Source organism: Oncorhynchus kisutch, linkage group LG17 (assembly GCF_002021735.2).
Source record: "Oncorhynchus kisutch isolate 150728-3 linkage group LG17, Okis_V2, whole genome shotgun sequence".
Taxonomy (NCBI): Eukaryota; Metazoa; Chordata; class Actinopteri; order Salmoniformes; family Salmonidae; genus Oncorhynchus; species Oncorhynchus kisutch.
Genome location: NC_034190.2, coordinates 60,004,357 through 60,027,063, shown reverse-complemented (window position 1 = coordinate 60,027,063; position 22,707 = coordinate 60,004,357). Strand labels below are relative to the sequence as shown.

Below are 22,707 nucleotides of genomic sequence, written 5' to 3'. Positions count from 1 at the left end.
CTGGAAAATATAATAAATCTTATTCTGTTTAAGACTCCACACATTGGATTTGTGTTCCATAAACACCTTTCGCAGAAGTTGTTCCATGTAATTAGACTCAATAGCTATTCACTAAGCCACTTCAACAGCATGTAGTGTCAGACAATATTGGCACCGTAGTTAAGAACTCTAAACGGGAAATTACGGGAAATTAAATCCCGCCATGTGCGGTTAGCATTCTTACCTGAAAGAAAGAAATACTTTGGATATACACTGAACAAATATATAAACGCAACACGCAACAATTTCAATGTTTTTTCCTAGTCACAGTTCATATAAGGAAATCAGTCCATTTAAATAAATGATATAATCTATGCATTTCACATAACTGATATGCATCTGTTGGTCACCTGTAAAACAGCTAGGGGTGTGGATCAGAAAACCAGTCAGTATCTGGTGTGACCACCCTTTGCCTCATGTAGCGAGAAACATCTAATTTGCATTGTGTTGATCAGGCTGTTTATTGTGGCCTGTTGGTCCACTCCCCTTCAATGGCTGTGCGAAGTTGCTGGATATTGGCGAGAACTGGACCACGCTGTTGTACACGTCGATCTTCCCAAACATGCTCAATGGGTGACATGTCTGGTGAGTATACAGGCCATGGAATAACTGGGACATTTTCAGCTTCCCGGAAGTGTGGACAGATCCTTGCGACATGGAGCCGTGCATTATCATGGCAAAAAATGGGCTTCAGGATCTAGTCACGGTATCTCTGTGCATTCAAATTACCATCGATAAAATGCCATTGTGTTCGCTATCCGTAACTTATGCCTGCCCATACCATAACCCCACCGCCACCATGGGGCACTTTGTTCACAAAGTTGACATCAGCAAACCGCTCGCCCACACAACGACCACATCTGCCCGGTACAGTTAAAACCGGAATTCATCGGTGAAGAGCACACTTCTCCACCATACCAGTGGCCATCGAAGGTGAGTATTCACCCACTGAAGTTGGTTACGACATCAAACTGCAGTCAGGTCAAGACCCTGGTAAGGACGACGAGCACGCAGATGAGCTTCCCTGTTTGTGCAGAAATCCTTTGGTCATGCAAACCCACAGTTTCATCAGCTGTCCAGGTGGCTGGTCTCAGACGATCCTGCAGATGAAGAACCCGGATGTAGAGGTCCTCGGCTGCTGTGGTTACACGTGGTCTGCGGTTGGACATACTGCCAAATTCTCTAAAATTACGTTGGAGACTCGTCACAATGACGATGACTGCCCATCGCAAACACATTCTGACCATTCTGATTGGCCCCAGAAACCGATGGGTTGGACCAGAATGGGCCTACAAGAATCATGAATCACGTTAGTGGCTTTAATATTCTGATTGGTTAGAGAAGATTCAATCGCGGATGAATTTGTTTTGTACAATGCCCCTCATTTTGATGTCAGCACAACCGACTTATAGGATGGTAGTTTCAGACTGAATGTATGGGACGATCCATAGAGCAGCGGAATTAAATTCAGGATACGTTATCAGGCAAATTTCCACCCTGTCTGTCTTTTTTCCCTGTTTGTTGCCTAATGATGACCCAAGATAATTGATATTTGATAAGGAAATCATGAATTTGAACCATGTCATTGGATTTAGGTTAAAAGTTGGGTGAAAGAAAGACAAACATTTCTGAAATGTCTTTATGTTTTCCACGTTAATTCAACATCATCACATTGTTTTTTGTTGTTTTGTTTTTTACGTAGAAACAACATAGATTAATTTAGTTTGTGACCAGAGGGTTTGGACTTCACTGTCAAACTCTGCGTATTGTGTATTGTCCCTCTCCGGGAGTCGTCCCCAGTGCATTGTCCTAGGAATGTATTGATGCCCCGTTGATCACCAGCTTAAGTGATGACAAATTAAAACAGATGACAAATTATGATTTGCTTTAAAGAGCATCAGTTGCATAAGCTATTAATTTTCAATCTATCAAACAACGACGGCTGTTGTACTCTTGTCACTGTAATTAAATGCAAATTGCAAAGCCAAGCATTTAATATGCAATAGGTTGAAACGATCCCTCATAACATCAGCGTATTTGGCTGTTAATGTAGCTTGAAGATCCTGGGTGTTATGCCTAATGGGCACAAATTGAAATGAATGTACAAGATCTTATCACTTCCACTGGATAGAATACTTAAGCAATCTGTTTCTACAATGCAGCCTCCGACACCAGCCTAAAAGATGGGAACCTAATAATTCTGTCTTCAACTCACATTAAATTCGTACACCTGTGTGTGTGTGCAGAGTGTACTCGCATGCATGCACACACACACCACATTGAAGTAAGCTGTTCCAGTGTATGAAATTAGTTTTGAAAAGTTAAGAGTCCTTCACTCAGTCTGCATCATAGTACATCAAATGGGTCCTTAGAGCTGAGAATAGAGCAGCTCTTTTTCAGGAGGCGCCAAGGACACATTAATTTAAGGCATACTTAAGACTACTCCTCGACCGCTGTCACTGAAAGCCCCCTCTGAGTTGTCACCGTGGTCCCTTGATTTGTCTAGTCTGGAGCCATTCCAGCTGCAAAACCAAATCGATAAATCAATCTAATCAGCCAATCTGCCGTTAGGCACCGCTCCACTGAATAGGCTTCTCTCTCTCTCGCGCTCTCTCTCTCTCTCTTTCTCTCTCTCTCTCTTTCTCTCTCTCTCTCTCTCAGAAATGGAAACCTCAGGCTTATTTGACTCAAGGAGTTGTGGAATTCCAATCAGCACAAAAGGATCTAATATTCAATATAATTGTGCCTTGTCTCTGAAAGCTATTTCTCAAGAGCTCCTCATGGATACAAAGATAGTTTTTCTTGTTAGGCTTGTTTGCTCTCCTCTCTGTTCATTTTCTCTCTCCTTGACATCAAACTGTTGGGATTAACTGGATGCACTTCTCTTGTGTTCATTATTAACAGTTTTGAGGTGCAGTCAAACTGTATTTGAATAGGTTCTGTAACTTTTGATCATCAAAATTAATCAAAATCTAGAAGGAAAAAAATTGTGAAAATGAGCAATACACTAATTCTCTTCATGTTGCACAGTGATTCAGGAAGAATAGATGTTCTAACTTACTGTAGCAAATTATTGTGAAGCACACGCAAGACTTCAAGGTTTGGGTAGATTCAGCTTTCAATTCAGGAAATTCAGAAAATGAGCTGAAAGTTGTTCAGGTTTTTCCAAATCAACTGAATTGACCACAATCCTACATTACTCAAAATGTCCAAACATCTTGACAGCTGTTCACCCAAAAAGTGTTAAGGTGACCGCTTTGTTGTCATTTGAATTCCAGATTCCACCTAGCGTTGTTCTGTATTCAATGTCTTTGATCGCATTACCCTTAATCAAAAGGACTGTTATTATAGGGTTGGCGTAGGGTTATCCAAGGGATTTTAAAACAAATCTGTGCTAGATTATGGTGATATTGTGCTAGATTATGGTGATATTGTTTACATGCAAGCCTCAGCCAGCAGATTTAAGATACTGGACACTGTGTATCACAGGATGCTTAGATTTATAACAAATGCAAGATCACTCACCCATCACTGTGATCTATATGGTGAAGTGGCCCTCTCTTCCTACACAAATGCTGAAGCACTGGTACATTACATCTTTGTGTACAAAGCATTGCTTGGACTATTGCTTTTTTACCTGTCCCCCTCACTAAAAAGGTAATCACAAACTGATAGTCCCCGTTCTCAGCTGCTACAATCTTTCACGGTTCCTAAGGCCAGAACTGAAATGGGAAAACTATAATTTTCGTATAATCCTTGGTGTTGGAACGAGCTGCAAAATACTTCAAACTGGAGGAGAGGGTATCGCTTGCTGAGTTTAAAGCATTGAAAGGGGAAAATGTTGTTGACCTTTGTGATTGTTTTTAATGTATCGTATTGTGCTCTTGTGTTGTATTTACACGCTGACTACTTCCTGTTGACTTTCCAGGTCCCCATTGAAAAATAGATTTCTATCCTCAAGGGTCTTCTGCTGGTTGAATAAGGGTTCATTTAAAAAAAATGGGTTTTCATTATCATTAGGTAGGCTATAGGCTACATCCCCATGTGGCGTTTGAAAATCATTGTGGTTGGTTTAGAAATTGGTTACAATTCTTGTCCCAGGGCCTCCCTTATTGAGCAGGGAGGTCTGGCTGCTTTTGAGGAAAATAAAATGATGACAGTATTTACAGCCATTGATTTTGGTCTCATCCCATGTTTAAATTGAGCAAGGCGTGAAAGGAATTTAATGAAAACGAATTATGGTTGCAAATGAGTAATGTCTCTCACTGATTACATCCCACATCAATTATATTCAGTGTTGTTTGGAGCGACAAGCACAGGGCCTTGTGTCGTTTGTTTTAATTTGGAATTTGCCACAAATTTGCCTTGTCTTGGGTTGTGATTGCAATTTGATCATGATGAAAGTGTGTGATTATGCTATCTGACTGTATGGATCACATGCATAATGAACCAGAACTGGGCAACCTTCAAGGAAACACGAGAGTTGGGCAATAGGATATGTTGTGTTTGTGGCACTAGGGCTTGTGCAGCCTAATAATAGGATATGTTGTGTTTGTGGCACTAGGGCTTGTGCAGCCTAATAACAGGATAGTTGTGTTTGTGGCACTAGGGCTTGTGCAGCCTAATAATAGGATAGTTGTGTTAGTGGCACTAGGGCTTGTGCAGCCTAATAATAGGATAGTTGTGTTAGTGGCACTAGGGCTTGTGCAGCCTAATAATAGGATAGTTGTGTTAGTGGCACTAGGGCTTGTGCAGCCTAATAATAGGATAGTTGTGTTTGTGGCACTAGGACTTATGCAGCCTAATAATAGGATAGTTGTGAACATGATCATACACACCTCCGATAATATGAAAACGTTGGGAATGAAAGTCGTTCTTTAGGTGTCTCTCATTTTGAAATTCAATTGAAAATCGCTTAAAACATTGATAGACAATGTTTATTGCGCATTTGTGTTTTCTAGTCATTTGGCCAAATACTATACATATATGATGTGTTTTTAGCACATGTAAGCTCAATTTGCATTTAATACATGTTCCGGATTGACCGGTCAGTCCGTAAGTCTGAGGATTGTATATTTTCTACATATTTAAGGTGTTCTGTGTCTAGTAACCTCTTCCAGTTGGTCGTTGCTTTGGTGTGCTTACAATATGTAGCCCACACTTGTGAATGTTTTACTTGATGTAATATTTCCAGGCATTATGATGAGATCACTCATACACATATAAGGCTCATTCTGTACATGCTAGTGGACTTTCCCTACAGTTCTCTTGTCAACTTATCCTTTTAATGCTCTTGCTTTTTCAGGTGGAAGCTGAATGACTCCTTCATTGTACCTAGATCAGGGTCACGCTATGCCCTCACTGGGGGCAACCTACGCATCAGCCATCTGAACAAAGAGGAGGATGTCGGGATCTACCAGTGTCTGGCAACCAACTCTTTCGGCACCATCGTCAGCAGAGAAGCTAGTCTACATATAGCTTGTGAGTTTTCCTCTTAATACGGTAAAGGTTTAAATGGAATATTTCTCAGTCCAAGGAAAAAGGCAGTGGATTCTATCACAAAGCATCAGTCATTAGCAAACCATGATTATGTCACTAAGTTGATCCTTTAATCCAGCTTAAACAGTGGCTTGGGACATCTGTGTGATAGGAGATGCAACTAGGGCTGTGGCGATCATGACATTTTGTCAACTGGTCACTGTCATGCAAATAACTGCCGGTCTCACGGTAAATGACAGTTAATTAACATAATAACGTTTAGCCTCTCCGGGCTTCCAGGCATAGTTTACAATCCACTGATGCGGACCTTTGGAACATCTGCATTTCAAAAAATCTAATAAATCCATTTAATATAGCTTACACCATCTTAATAATACCATTATTTATTTTAGATAGATCTAAAGAAACATTGTGATATGAAGACAATGTAGCCTATTTCAGAAGAACAGAATAGCATATTCTGAGTCATCCTTATGTTAAGCTGTGATCTGGCTGTGCTGTATGGCTGTGGGCTACACTAGTTCATTTAGCAGACAAGATTAGCTTATAATTCCCGTGGCATTATTTTATATTATTTTATAGTAAGAAGAATACAATTCCACATAGCTGAATAAAACAGAAAGGATATTTTCCCAAAATGATTTCCAAGGGAGTGTGCTGTGTTGATGTCACGTTCCGACCTTAGTTCCTTTGTGATGTCTTTGTTTTAGTATGGTCAGGGCGTGAGTTGGGTGGGCAGTCGATGTTCTTTTTTCTATGATTTGGTATTTCTGTGTTTGGCCTGGTATGGTTCTCAATCAGAGGCAGCTGTCAATCGTTGTCCCTGATTGAGAACCATACTTAGGCAGCCTGTTTTCACCCTTGAGTGGTGGGTGATTATATTTTCTGTTTAGTGTGTTTTGCACCTGACAGAGCTGTTTCGGTTTTGTTTGATAGTGTTCAGTTGAAATAAATAACATGAACAAGTACCACGCTGTGCTTGGTCCTCACCTTCTTCCACCAACAACCGTTACAGTTGAGCGGTTATTTTTATTTTACCTTTATTTTACTAGGCAAGTCAGTTAAGAACCATTCTTATTTTCAATGACGGCCTAGGAACAGTGGGTTAACTGCCTGTTCAGGGGCAGAACGACAGATTTGTACCTTGTCAGCTCGGGGGTTTGAACTTTCCACCTTCCGGTTACTAGTCCAACACTCTAACCACTAGGCTACCCTGCCGTTAACAAAGTGTTCATTTGAAACAGGTCCTCCTATATGCCTAATTTACAGTTATTTATGCAACGTTAGTTGCGATACAAACCTTAGGCTATATGTTTTGATTTCTAATACATTCTATGTTTTTTTAAAGTTGCATGAAAGGCATGAGCTCTGCTCTGTTTCTTGCGCAGTCTCTCATTCATAATTTGACAAGCACTTGATAATATTCTCATAGTCTACTAATATATGTGTCGAATCATTTTTGATTTAGAATGGCCCACAAAAACATCATTTCATCCATAGCCTGCACTCAAATAGTGATTGGAGGTTCTGTAAGGTTCCGTGTTTAATATGCCAGGTAAGCTACATCGGTTGTAAAAGCAGATCAATTTGGTAATAAATATAGCAGCATGAGAAAGATGGGATCCTTTTTAAATAGTGGCGAGTTATAAGTCTGTTTTCACAGGTCGATTGAGCAATGACTGGGCTTATAAGAACACATGTTTCATTAGACTCTGTAGGCTATGTACTCTCCAACCATGTTCCAGGGCTCCTGGGCCTTATTTGGCCACTTTAGTTGTGATACAAACCATATCAAAACATATAGGCCTACAGTATGGGCTAGGCTACATGATGCATGCGACTATGATTTGAAAAAGTCGCAAAAAAACAAATGTTAGTTGCCTTGGACTGCACACGCAGACTATTCTCAATTTAATCTTGTCTTTACATATACTAAGTAATATATGTGTGAAATGAGTTTGGATTTAGAATGGGCCATTATCATGCACCTGTCAGAACACAGGCAGGGGGGGAAAATACATGTAATTCATATGCACTTGAATAGCATATGGAGGAAGCTTTTCCCGCAGTTAATTATCATGCCAGTCAGGTAGACTACTCCAGTCTTAAAGCGAAGCAATGTGCTCAATATTAGGAGAGTTGAGAAATAAATATAGTCTATTGAAAACTGATAGGATCCTTCTCTTTTTAATGGAGGCCATCAAACCTCTGTTTTCTCACGCAATTGCATAACATAGCCTGTAGAAATATAGTGCAACATGGGCTTCTAGAAATGACATGTATCAACCAGCTATAAAGAGCTGGCTCTCGCTGTGCAACAGGTTGTCCTATTCCGCTCGAACTCTGAATGCCAAAGCTCTCATGAAGTGTTTGTTTTGATTTTCAAGCTTTTGCATTGATGCCAGAGGGATTAGAGGAACAACAGAGCGCTGAGTACCAGGCCATTGGCGACTGGTTAGTTTGGTAGTCTACAAGTGGCCATTGGCGACATCAGAGCGCAGTTTTGGAGAAGCCTAGTTACTGTGACTCAATGGTCACGTGGAATTTGACTGCGGTCATGACTCGTGACTGTCGGTGTGAAGGTAATACGGTCACCGTAACAGCCCTAAATGCAACAGCTCTACCAAAGAGTAGGTTTGGGATGAAGAGGGTGCGATTGTCAGGGGCCTTGACAGCAGCTATATAACTGATGTTTTACAGTCTTCATCTATCACATTTGAAGTCTCCGGCATCTCTGATGGCAAGGTAAACTCAGGGCTTCTGCTCTGACGGGAATCCCATCTAAAATGACAGCATGAACCTCTGAGAACAGATGGTGCATCCAGATTGAATTCTGACGTCTGTTTCCTTTTAGCAGACCTAGGGATGATCCTTGTGAGAGCACCCCGGGTATTTAGCTGGCTTCTAATGGGTGCATTTGAGTCACGAGTCCCCACAAAGCAGTATATCATATTCATGTGAATCCCACCGCTGACACCAAATGTCTACACCAGGCAGTGTATCTTATTCATATTTCCTACCAATTTTCGAGGTCTGACCTGCACTGTATGTCACTGTGATTGGTCTCGTCCATTGCCTGGCTCTGACCTGGGACCTGTGGGTTTTGTCAACTGACAAGGACAAGTATCTGCGGTGATGTGTCATCCATCTTATTTGTTGCTCTTGGTATAACTTAATTAATCCTGCAGAATGATTGAACGGTGCCGGGTCAGAGGAATAATGAATTGAGGAGAAGCCTGTTTTGAAGTCTGTATCATGTCATTTGTAAAAGACTTGGACCAGACCAGAAGCACCTGGAGTGCTTTTTTGTCCCTCTTTGAGGCTTTGATTTTTTATAAAATAGGATGTAATATAACAAAGATGTAACATATATTGAACAAAAATATAAATGCAACATACAGCAATTTCAAAGATTTGAATCAGTTACAGTCTATATAAGGATATCAGTCAATTTAAATAAATAAATTAGGCCCTAATCTACACTCTTACAAAAAGGGTTCAAAAAGGGTTATTTGGCTGTCCCCATAAGAGAACCCTTTTTGGTTCCAGGTAGAACTATTTTTAGGGTTCTACATGGAACCAAAATGGTTCTACCTGGAACCAAAAAGGGTTCTTCAAAGGCTTCTCCTATGAAGAACCCTTTTAAGTTCTAGATAGCACCTTTTTTTCTAAGAGTGTATGGATTTCACATGACTGGGAATACAGATATACATCTGTTAGTCACAGATACATAAAAAGTAAGAGCATGGATCAGAAAACCAGTCAGTATCTGTTGTGTCCACCATTTGCTTCATGCAGCGCGACACATCTCCTTCGCATAGAGTTGATCAGGCTGTTGATTGTGGCCTGTGGAATGTTGTCCCACTCCTCTTCAATGACTGTGCGAAGTTGCTGGATATAGGTGGGAACTGGAACACTGAAAATGTCCTAGTTCTTCCATGGCCTGCGTGCCCACTAGACATGTCACCCATTAAGCATGTTTGGGGTGCTCTGGATCGATGTGTACGACAGCATGTTCCAGTTCCCGCCAATATCCAGCAACTTCGCACAGCCATTGAAGAGGAGTGGGACAACATTCCACAGGACTCAACCAACAACCTCCGCTCTACGTGAGGTGAATGGTGGTCACACCGGATAGTGATTGCTTTTCTGATACCTTTTCTGATACCCCTACCTTTTTTTAAGGTACTGTATCTGTGACCAACAGATGCATATCTTCATTCCCAGTCATGTAAAATCCATAGATTAAGGCCTAATGAATTTATTTCAATTTGACTGATTTCTTTATATGAACCGTAACTCAGTAACGTCTTTGAAATTGTTGAATGTTGCATTTATATTTTTGTTCAGTATAATACTATCAAGGCACAAGGCGAGACCCAGATGCAGACAGAGGAGGCAGATGGTTAGAGTCTGATATTTATTAACAATCCAAAAGGGGTAGGCAAGAGAATGTTCGTGGACAGGCAGAAGGCCAAAACCAGTTCAGAGTCCAGGATGTACAGAGTGGCAGGCAGGCTCGAGGTCAATGCAGGCAGAATGGTAAGGCAGGCTGGAATGGAGTCCAGAAAACAGGCAAGGGTCAAAACCGGGAGGACTAGCAAAAGATAAATAGAAAGCAGGCGCACGGGAAAACATGCTGCTTGACTTGAAAACATGCAAGACGAACCGGCACAGGGAGACAGGAAACTCAGGGATAAATACACTCGGGAAAATAAGCAACACCTGGAGGGGGTGGAGACAAACACAAGAAACAGGTGAAACAGATCAGGACATGTACAATTATTGACACACCTGTTTTCAGTACGTTTCAATACCTCACCTTGATAACACATACAATATACTGTAGCTCAGTATTTGAATTATGTATCTTATACAGTCACTTTTGCTCATCTTTATCAAAGATGTCAATCATTTTAGAACTCACTGTAGGTGTTGCACATGATGCAGTTGGACCATGAAAAGCATTGGTTTAAAATATAAAGTTGTAGGCACATAAGCTCTTGTGGCTACCGAAGTTGGTCTTTTAATTGGTATTTTGCTGGCTCAGCGTTACCAAGATTAGTAAGATATCCGTATATAATATATCATATATAGGGTGGCAGGTATACTAGCATTGGGCCAGTACCCGAAAGGTCGCTAGTTCAAATCCTTAGCCGACAAGGTGAAAATCTGTTAATGTGCCCTTGAGCAAGGCACTTAACCCTAATTGCTCCAGGGCTGCTGGATAATGATGACCCTGGCTGTGACCCAACTCTCTGAGGGCGTCTCAGGGGGAGTTGGGATATGCAAAAAAAACACATTTCCAATTCACACTATGCGTATTAATGTACATTTGTACAAATTGAAATTGTGAAATTGAACAAATATATTTTTTTTTATAAAAATGTAGGCACAAAGAGTCCACCACCAGCCTGTGGGCTGAGCCATATAAACTGTGGACAATCTTTCACCATCTAATATGGGCTTAAAATATCAGAACATTTAAAGGTTGATGATTCCACTGACAATACTGTGGTGAAATGTTTCAAAAGCCTCTGCTCGTCTGTTGTGTGCACTGGAATAATCTCACTTGTTCTAGGGGCAGATTGAATTCTGTAATCTCTTTGGGATTTTTATAATTGAAAGTCTCTCGACTCTGCTGTGGTAAAATATAACATTACTCCACAGATTGTAACTGCCATATTGCAGGAATAACCTTTTAATATGTACCCAAGAGAATGAGCATGATATGCTCCAGATGCAATGTTGTTAGCTCGGTGCTTAATTATTGAATGGTGAAATAACTGTATTTATGAAACTGCACAGGATGCAATTCACTTGTATCTTAGGAGCATCAGATTTCATATCTCTTCTTTAGTTCAGCCTCACAATTGCACATCATTTGCATATTTGTTTTCCAGTGTCTGTCTGACATTACAATCCATTTCACAAGTAGATCTGATTTCTATCTCTTGTTTTTAACAAACGCCTTCCTTCATTTCTATCAAGTCCCTTTCATAACATCCACATTTTCACCTCAAGGGACAATTGCATCCTTATTTAGTTTTATAGCAATCAGAGAGTGGGGACATGAACAGCACTCACAGTTTTGGCCTGTCTAAAATATATCAGAGCTCTAGCTATCTGCATTTCAAACATACCATTTTTTTAAAACAGGAATTTATCGCACAATGCTAGAGAACAATTGTAAAGAGTTTCTCAATTAATGTTTTTGATGTCATAGTGTACATTTCTCAAACTCAATTCTGGACCTCAAAGGCAGTTCCACAGCATTTGTTGTAATCAGGGACAGATTTAGACTTGGGTTGCCAGGTGGGCGCAGTTAATTGTCAGTTTGACCAGAAAACCAGCAGCCTCTTGACCTCATCGGGTAAGAGTTGAATATCCCTGCTGTAAAGTGTCTCAGTCTTGTAATATCATACTTATTTCTGAGTGCTCACTGCAAAATTGTGTGTTGCTCACTTTTTGAATAAGTAGAACATAGATTAATGAAGAGATGGGAACAGTATCATATCATATAAACTATTCAAAGCGGTATACCATAACATTTACATTTTAGGCTATGAAAGTGGTTTGAGTGGTACTTTCTACAGTAATATGACTCAATATTAAATAACTGTGAAGGACAAGCCATGACTGTTGGTTAATGCTCTCGTTCACACCACAACAAAAGTTACTCACATTCTCTTTTGATACAATCTCTTCTGATTCATTGCATTAAGTCACAAAATGCTAATTCACATCCAATTTCATGGACCTGAAAGCACTCAAAATAGCTTGAATTAGGCAATGAAAAAGCACACAGAGGTATGTCTTTGAAAGGCTTGACAATATAATCCAGGGGTTGCAGAACAGTTTGGTTTATCAGGCATGGCTGGCTTTAGTGTGTCCAGCTCATTTGCGTTTCACACTATGAGAATATTGACCGTTTTTTTCCCACTTCACGGTGGTGTAGTAATATTATTAGGTGCTATAGGGAAATACTGCTCATATACAGATTTCACCTAGCTTCAGGGATTTTTTGTCAAATAAATATTTATTTGAATACTCACTTTGAGAAAGTTTTATTTTAAATGTTAATACTTTTTGGAATTATACACTGTGTTCAGTTAGTTCTTAAACCTCGTTAGTTCTGAAAACACAGGACAATTCCAATGTGCCAATAGTTGATTGTAAGCACTAACCTGACACTCGCTTTCATGTTGTCATAGGGAAAGATAACTTTGATGATAGCAATGACCTTCTTTAACAAAGTCATTTCAGTGGCGTCTTGAGATTTGGTTGTTTTCCAAATCCACCTAATCATGCCTCTCAAATGCTGAATACTTATGCACCTGATAAAACATAGAAACACATTTTTTTTTTAATTGGACTGCCTCAACAATCTAAGTGTCTAAATGTATGTTTACAGGTTAAAGGGGAATTCAAGAATATGGGAAATAAGAAAAACAGGCCTTTATAACAAAGTTATCCCATAGCATTCATTACTGTACCTGACCTCTTTATACTTTTAATAAATCAGTGGGCTCTGTAATTCCCAATTTAAACTGCTTCCTAAAGCAGAACTAATCACTCATGGTATTCAAGACTTAGAATCGATCTAGAAGTGTTTCACATAAATCTAGCTTAGGTGGGGCACAGATGTCCCTGAAGCATCACACAGACATGGTGACATAATTCCCCAATATTATACAGACTTCACAAATAAATCTGTTAATTGAGGCAGTGTTCTCATTAAGTTCATGTATTCATGGGGAAGTAGGTGTTACAGTACATTATTCTTTCTATTTCCATTCGCTCTTGATTATGGCATTATTGGTTACTTTGGTTTGCTATTTTGCAGTATAGGCTCTTAGAAATCTACAAGAGCAACAACAGCAGAGAAAAGACAGATGTGGATTGTTGTCCTATTTCCCGAGTAGGTTGTCAAGAAGTAAATGGTTGCCATACACATGCTATTTCAATCTCATAGCCGTTTAATTGTTGCTGGAACGTGTGCAATGAGGAAGGTAATGAATGAAACACAGAAAGTGATAACAATACATCGTTTCAATTAAAATCACTCATGTGTGACTTATACTTGAGGAAGGGCTTTCCGCATGCTGGAGGTGCTTGGGATTGAAACAGTTCTGTAAGTACACCGGAAGAAATTATTGTCTCACAAAGTTGTCCAAAGGTGTCGGATACTGCCATTTAACCCAATGAGGTAGATGCTCAATATATTAGATAGGAACTAGAATAATAAATTATATTACATTAATATAATTCTATAGTACAATTTGTGTCCCAAAAGCTGAAATTGTAGTCCTTAGAATAATCAATGACTCACTGTTAAAAGGGAGTATTAGACAAAAATACATGAGCTGTGTTTGGGGCTATATCAATCAGTGTTCCACACTACCAATGATAGATTAACTACTATGTCACTATTTGGTTAGATAATGGTTATAATGGCTATTGCCATTGCTTCATAAATTCAGTAGAATACTGCTTGATCATTTTGGCCTATTCCTTTTGTCTCTCTGAAACAGACTTGGAGAATTTCAAGACACAGAGTCGAAGTCCAGTGAGGGTTCGTGAGGGCCAAGGAGTGGTCCTACTCTGTGGACCACCACCCCACTCTGGAGGTAAGAAAGCCTTTGCGGAACACCTAATGACTGTGAAAGGACCAACTAAAAACTTGTTTAAGTGGTACACTATTTCCATAAGTCATATGTAGGCATACAATAAATAAATAAATATCACGGGTATGATTTGAATGCTGGTGGTAATGATGATCGGTTCTTGGTTGGTAATGATCAAATAAAAATGTCCTTTATCAGTGAACTGTAGTCTAGAGGGCATGCGCCAAAACCAGATTGGGCAAGTATGCTATTTATTTCAACAGTTTTTGTAACAAAACCATTGGTAGAAAAAAAAACTCTTGCTTTCTATTCGGTACATGGAAATGTATTGTTAAAAGTGCTTTGTATGTACACTACGTTATCACACACAACTTTTATCCGCAACAAGTCAATTTGATGGAAACACAGCTCTGGTGGGAAAATGCACATATGCAGATTTTTAGAATTGGATGGAAACTTAGACAAGCAACTAACCAGTCACGGAAGGGGGACTGCTCTCTTTGCTCTTCAAGTGTTTGCAGTGCCAGTGTCTCCAATGCATCGGTGTACCTCACATATGCAGTGCCCAGGATGATGCGGCAAGCACACTTTTGGATGTGCTCAAGCTGGTCCGAGAGGGATTGGGATAATGAGCTATTCCAAGCTGTGAAGTCAGAAAAAGCACCATCTTCTTATTTTAGTATTTACAATCTATGCACTTCTGGATCAATCAATACATTTTCGGACTGAATACAATTTACATTTCATGTCCTGAGGTTTCTTATGGCCTATTTTAACAGAATAAATGCATTCGTTATTTATTATGGAATATTTATACTATTGAAATATCAATGGTCAAAATGTCAGCCATGGCCATTCTAGTAATTATAGAATTCCGGCGCACAGAGGGTTAACTATTAACTAGAAATAACTCAAGAAGGCTTCGGGATTTGAGTGTGGCCAAGACCCAAGATGCTATACAGAGTTAAACGTTTTTTTCAGAGCCTGTGCATTAGGGTCCTGCTTTGTCTGCACTCATGTCCCCTACTGCTCTCTGAGTGTCTATCTGGGTGACTGTGTTCAGACCCAGACCTAATGCACCTGACCTCCTTTTCCTAATGGAACTAGACTTTTTAGATTTACTCAAGGATGTAATCCCTTGTTCTCCTGCACATCTGACAGAAATCAAGGTAGCAAGCTAGCTACACACATGGCTTGCAGATTTTGTCCTTGGTAAAATCTTATATACAGTTGAAGTCGGAAGTTTACATACACTTAGGTTGGAGTCATTAAAACTCGTTTTTCAACCACTTCACAAATTTCTTGTTAACAAACTATAGTTTTGTCAAGTCGGTTAGGACATCTACTTTGTGTATGACACAAGTAATTTTTCCAACAATTGTTTACAGACAAATTATTTCACTGTATTCACTGTTTCACAATTCCAGTTGGTCAGAAGTTTACATACACTAAGTTGACTGTGCCTTTAAACAGCTTGGAAAATTCCAGAAAATGATGTCATGGCTTTAGAAGCTTCTGATAGGCTAATTGACATCATTTGAGTCAATTGGAGGTGTACCTGTGGATGTATTTCAAGGCATACCTTCGAACTCAGTGCCTCTTTGCTTGACATCATGGGAAAAGCAAAAGAAATCAGCCTAGACCTCCACATGTCTGGTTCATCCTTGGAAGCTATTTCAAATGCCTGAAAGTACCACGTTCATCTGTACAAACAATAGTACGCAAGTATAAACACCATGGGACCACACAGCCGTCATACCGTTCTGGAAGGAGATACGAGGAGCTGGAATGTACCGCACCGGGCTATGCACCTGCACCAGGGACACCGTGCGCTCCACAGCATCAGGTCCTGGCTCTCCTTCCTGAGATGAACGTACTTTGGTGAGAAAAGTGCAAATCAATCCCAGAACAACAGCAATGGATCTTGTGAAGATGCTGGAGGAAACAGGTACAAAAGTATATTTATCCACAGTAAAAACTATTCCTATATCAACCTAATCTTAACTATCGCTCAGCAAGGAAGAAGCCACTGCTCCAAAACTGCCTGTCACGCCCTGACCATAGTTTGCTTTGTATGTTTCTATGTTTTGGTTGGTCAGGGTGTGATCTGAGTGGGCATTCTATGTTGGATGTCTAGTTTGTCTGTTTCTGTGTTTGGCCTGATATGGTTCTCAATCAGATGCAGGTGTTAGTCGTTGTCTCTGATTGGGAACCATATTTAGGTAGCCTGTTTTTCATTGTGGGTTGTGGGTGATTGTCTATGTGTAGTGTTTGTGTCAGCACATTTCGTATATAGCTTCACGGTCGTTGTTCATTTAATGTTTTGACCAGTTTACTTTGTTTTCGTCATCCATTAAAATGATGCATTCACACCACGCTGCGCTTTGGTGCACTTCTTACGAAGATCGTGACACTGCCATAAAAAGCCAGAATATGGTTTGCAACTGTACATGGGGACAAAGATCATACTTTTTGGAGAAACGTCCTCTGGTCTGATGAAACAGAAATAGAACTGTTTAGCCATAATGGCCATTGTTATGTTTGGAGGAAAAAAGGGGAGGCTTGCAATCCGAAGACCACCATCCCAACCGTGAAGCACGGGGGTGGCAGTATCATGTTGTGGGGGTGCTTTGCTGCAGGAGGGACTGGTACACTTCACAAAATAGATGGCATCATGAGGTAGGAAACTGGAGGAAGCAGGAGTACACCTTGCGACTGTGTCAGCGTGCACTGCCACAAGAGTCACTAGTGCACAACAAGGACACTCCTGTTGGCCAAACCCTCCCCTAACCCGGACGACGCTTGGTCAATTGTGCGCCACCCCATGGGTCTCCCGGTTGCGACAGAGCCTGGACTCAAACCCAGAATCTCTTGTGGCAGAGCTAGCACTGCGATGCAGTGCCTTAGACCACTGCGCCACTCAGGAAGCATTCAAAGAAAATAACCCCTACCTATTAAGAAAGTATACCAGTTTCATTTGAGGACTAGGATGTTGACAGCTGTTGGTATTGCCCTCAGGTAGCCGGTTTCTGGTCTCAAGTTCAGAAATGGCTGAAAATGCATAACATTGATCTAAAATTGACCCTAGAACTAGAACTGTTGGGAGATCTGGAGAGACCGGGTCAGTCAATTACTAATATACTAATACTCTTAATAAAAGTATTTATCTTCAACTCGCAATCTGTGGATTCATTTTGATTAGATACAGTGGTTGCTCCACTAAAGGTTTTGTGATTATGCTGCGGGACTTAGAGGTAATTTGCAGTACCCTGCGTCACCACTTCATTGCTCCAGACCAGTGCAAGGGGGAATTAGAGCGCTGATTATGCTTTTGAACACGGGGTGTGACATTGTTACTAATTTGTAAATAAAGCCAGTTATTTAGAATTATTTACAGTGGGTTAACAGTGGGTTTACTGCCTTGTTCAGGAGCTCAAGGATTCGATCCAGCGACCTTTCGGTTATTGGCCCAACGCTCTAACTACCATTATAAAAAAAACTGTTAGGTTCTAATTATCATAGTAAGAACTCGACGAACACTATGAAAGCTTAAACCAAGTTTATTTGCCCATTGGGTCAATACAGCTGCATCAGACAAAGACATTTTTCACACAAGCACTGATATTTAACCCCTTCTCCCAGGCTGTCTCCTCCTACCATCTGAACAGCCAATGCATCGCTGTTGCTAGACAGAACCTTAGTGACATCTGTTCTTCCTCACTTCATCTGACCTGACCTCTACCCCAAAGTGCTCACTCCTCCCCAACTCAAGGCTGTCATGTTGATTGGTACCAGACTGTCTCTTCTCTTCCCAGAGAATCCCTCCCATAGGATCCCTGATGGCTAACAATAACATATCCTGACATAATGTAAACGTTATACCTTACCCTCTCTTCCTCAGTGACATGAATAAGTATATTTCATATTCTCAGAACCCAACAGTCCACCCTCTTGAACAATAGTTTCCTACTGTTCAACTTACATAATCTTGGAAATGACTTCTAAATGAACAAACAATGATAACAACACGTGAACAAAAGATAAAACATGATTAACATTCACAGTGAGGTTTACAACCTCAGAGACTTATGGCCTCTGTCCTATAATCACACCATGAACACTCTTATTTCCCTTTTTCATAGAACACTGATAATAAGGTGTCCAGTGGATCTGTTGCCTCTCCCAGTTCAACCTTCTCTTTCTGGTCCCTAAGAGAGTTATAGCACAAGACTTGGAAAGCAAAAATAAACACAAGACATAACAGCATTAATAATGTGTTAAGATATGCACAATGCATGAAAACTCTAATTTTGATAACATGACAATTCCCACTCTCTCTTCGCCTTCATGATACTTTTCTGCTGAGTTTTGCAAAAAATTAAAGCCATAAAAATCCTTCTCATCCTTCCGCCCAGTCTTCCCCGTCAGACCACAGGATTCAAGAGGTGTTCCCAAGCCATGTCATACTCACTTTGCTCCCCATCACCATCTTTGCCACCTGATGGGCACGTCACCTGATAGTCACGTCACCTGATAGGCAAGTGCGTATCCCTAATCAAGCTCACCCATTATGCAGCTGCACCTCACTTCACGTGAGAACTGTGAACCCACCGAGTAGAGACATGGCAATCTTTATCGATGCAGGTGCTATAAGGAGTACTGTGTGTGGACCAGACCAGTGCTGTCCCAATACCCCCACCTGGTGTATCTTGATGTACACTCAATCTCCAGATTTTTACCTTGTCAGCCCGTGCACTCAGTTATCTCCTGCTCCTCATCTGCTGCTTTCACCTGAGGATATTCATGGTTCATGGGTCATTTCCTGACAGTATAGATTCCCCCTTTATGCCCAAATCACTAATTTGTGACATTTGAATAACAGCCCCCGGTACCCCCATCGGTCTCCCTGTTACCAGCTACCAAGCCATGTGGCATGAGTCCTCATAAATGGATATCCCAACAATGCTACTAAAGCAACCCCTGCTACTACTGACACTGCATATGACGCATACCTCAAACTCCCTCATTTGCGCCATATCCAATTCCATGCTGTTACCATAGCCTCCTTTAATTACTGTCCCTACAGCGACTTCAGTGAGTAACTACTGCATAGAGTCTGTCAAGTGTTCACCGGTTGTTAGAAATTGAGAAAGAGATTAATGAGTTGGAAGAATATCCAACCTAACAAAACTCTGAGTCTCAGGTTTCTTAAAAGTCTACCATAGTGTCTGAAATGCCAACACTATCGCTTCTACTCTCACCATGATCTGGGTATGTGTAACGTTCAATTTAACATAATAGTCCCTATATTGTGCACAGTTAGCTGTCCTCCCTCTCTTATGAGCTATTTCCTGTCTGAAGTTTACATACACCTTAGCCAACTACATTTTTACTCAGTTTTATTTTACAATTCCTGACATTTAATCCTAGTATAAATTCCCTGTAATAGGTCAGATAGGATCACCTCATTATTTTAAGAATGTGAAATGTCAGAATAATAGTAGAGAATTATTTATTTCAGCTTTGATTTCTTTCATCACATTCGAAGTGGGTCAGAAGTGTACATACACTCAATTAGTATTTGGTAGCATTGCCTTTACATTGTTTAACTTGGGTCAAACGTTTCGGGTAGCCTTCCACAAGCTTCCCACAATAAGTTGGGTGAATTTTGTCCGATTCCTCCTGACAGAGCTGGTGTAACTGACTCAGGTTTGTACACCTCCTTGCTTGCACACTCTTTTTCAGTTCTGCCCACAAATGTTCTATAGGATTGAGGTCAGGGCTTTGTGATGGCCACTCCAATACCTTGACTTTGTTGTCCTTAGGCCATTTTGCCACAACTTTGGAAATATGCTTGGGGACATTGTTTATTTGGAAGACCCATTTGCGACCAAGCTTTAACTTCCTGACTGATGTCTTGAGATGTTGCTTCAATATATCCACCTAATTGTCCTATTCATGATGCTGTCTATTTTGTGAAGTGCACCAGTCCCTCCTGCAGCAAAGTACCCCCACAGCATGATGCTGCCACCCCCGTGCTTCACGGTTGGGATGGTGTTCTTCGGCTTGCAAGCCTCCCCCTTTTTCCTTCCAACATATCGATGGTCATTATGGCCAAACAGTTGTCTTCTTGTTTCATCAGAACAGAGGACGTTTCTCCAAAAAGTCCAATCTTTGTCCCCATGTGTAGTTTCTAACCGTAGTCTGGCTGTTTTGGAGCAGTGGCTTCAGGTTATGTTGATATAGGACTCGTTTTACTGTGGGTATATATTATTTTATATCTGTTTCCTCCAGCATCATCACAAGGTCCATTTCTGTTGTTCTGGGATTGATTTGCACTTTTCACAAAAGTACGTTTATCTCTAGGAGACAGAACGCGTCTCCTTCCTGAGCGGTATGATGGCTGTGTGGTCCCATGGTGTTTATAGTTGCGTACTATTGTTTGTACAGATGAATGTGGAACCTTCAGGTATTTGGAAAAGTGACTTGTGTCATGCACAAAGTAGATGTCCTAACCGACTTGCCAAAACTATAATTTGTTAACTTCTTGGTGACATGGGGGCAGTATTGAGTAGATTGGATGAAAAAGGTGCCCAGAGTAAACTGCCTGTAACTCTGTCCCAGATGCTAATATATGCACAGTATTAGTAATATTGGATAGAAAACACTCTGGATAGAAAACAAACTGTTTGCATGATTTCTGTGAGTATAACAAAACTCATATGGCAGGCGAAAACCTGAGACAAATCCAACCAGGAAGTGGGAAATCTGAGGTTTGTAGTTTCATTTAAGTGATTGCCTATCCAATATGCTGTGTCTATGGGGCCAGATTGCACTTCCCAATGCTTCCAGCAGATGTCAAAAGTTGTTTGAGGCTTCTATTGTGGAAGGTTGTCGAATAAGAGCCGTTTCAAAAAGTGGACTAGGCTGAGGCCAATCAGTTGTTTACTGCGCGGTCACATGGGCGCGCCGTCCCTTCTTTTTCCTCGTAATGAATACGCTATTGTCTGGTTGGAATATTATTGAAGATATATTATAAAAAAGACCCTAAGGAGTGATTTTAAACATCGTTTGACATGTTTCTACGAACTATAATGAAACTATTTTTTTTCGTCTGGATTTTGCGCTCGCGCATTGTGCCTTTGGAAATGTGAATAGTGAACGAGCAAACAAAACGGAGGTATTTGGACATAAATATGGATGTAATCGAACAAAAGAAACATTTATTGTGGAAGTGGGAATCCTGGGAGTGCATTCCGACTAAGATCAGCGAAGCTAAGTGAAGATTTATAATGCTATTTATGACTTTTGTTGACTCTACAGTTTGGCGGGTAACTGTATGGCTTGCTTTTGTGGCTGAACCTGTTCTAAGATGATTGAATATTGTGCTTTTGCCTTAAAGCTTTTTTGAAATCTGACACAGCGGTTGCATTAAGAACAAGTTTATCTTTAATTCTATGTAAAACATGTAAAACATGTATCTTTCATCAAGGTTTATGATGAGTATTTCTGTTATTTCATGTGGCTCTCTGCAATTTCTCCGGATGTTTTCTGAACATGGCACCAATGTAAACTGAGGTTTTTGGATATAAATATGAACTTGATCGAACAAAACATACATGTATTGAGTCCTGGGAGTGTCATCTGATGAAGATCGTCAAAGGTTAGTGATTAATTGTATCTATATTTCTGCTTTTTGTGACACCTCTCTTTGGTTGGAAAATGGCTGAATGCTCTCTGTGACTAGTTGCTGACCTAACATAATGATATTCTGCTTTCGCCGAAAAGCCTTTTTAAAATCGGACACTGTGGTTGGATTAACGAGAAGTGTATCTTTAAAAAGGTGTAAAATATTTGAATGGTTGAGGAATTTTAATTATGAGATTTCTGTTTTGAATTTGGCGCCCAGCAATTTCACTGGCTGTTGGCGAGGTGGGACGCTAGCGTCCCCGAACGATCCCAGAGAGGTTAACAAGAAATTTGTGGAGTGGTTTAAAAACTAGTTTTAATGATTCCAACCAAAGTATATATAAACCTCCGACTTCAACTTTACATAGTCTCTAGGAATGATACCATTCTACTACCACAACCTTCATTTATGAGCCCCCACAGATCTCCACCGCAGTCATATTCCATCCCTCTGAACAGCCCAATGAAAACATTCTGTCTCAACCCCAGGCCTCATGTGTACCTCGCCTCCTGCTACAGATACATTTACACATCATTCCATCTAACCCATAACACAATAGTCACTACTCCTAACTCTCTCCTACAGGTATAAACATACTACAACATTCTCAAATCAATTAGTCAACATACATCAGTCTCTCCTCTTGAACAATGATCACTCATGTTCCACGAAAGCTAAAAACATTGACTTGAAAAGGAAAGAGAAAAAAAGGTACGTGTTTAATCATTTCACACCACCCTTGATGCGACTAAAACTGGGGACAGAACCATCCTTCCTCGTCGTTCTATACCCATGTGATGTTGGTCTCCCTGCCGTCTGCTTCATTTTCATCATTGGTTGTTAACGCAAAAC

At 40.5% G+C, this 22,707-nt stretch overlaps 1 protein-coding gene across 3 annotated transcripts in view; it reads left to right on the top strand.

Moving 5' to 3' along the window:
* cntn3a.1 (contactin 3a, tandem duplicate 1) overlaps positions 1-22,707 on the top strand; it is a 105,295-nt gene that overhangs the window by 26,755 nt on the left and 55,833 nt on the right. For all 3 annotated transcript variants that reach the window (XM_020506391.2, XM_020506390.2, XM_020506388.2), the window contains exons 4-5: positions 5,345-5,520; positions 14,073-14,168. In XM_020506391.2, coding sequence (XP_020361980.1) covers positions 5,345-5,520; positions 14,073-14,168 — 272 coding nt within the window. The remainder of the gene's footprint in view (positions 1-5,344; positions 5,521-14,072; positions 14,169-22,707) is intronic.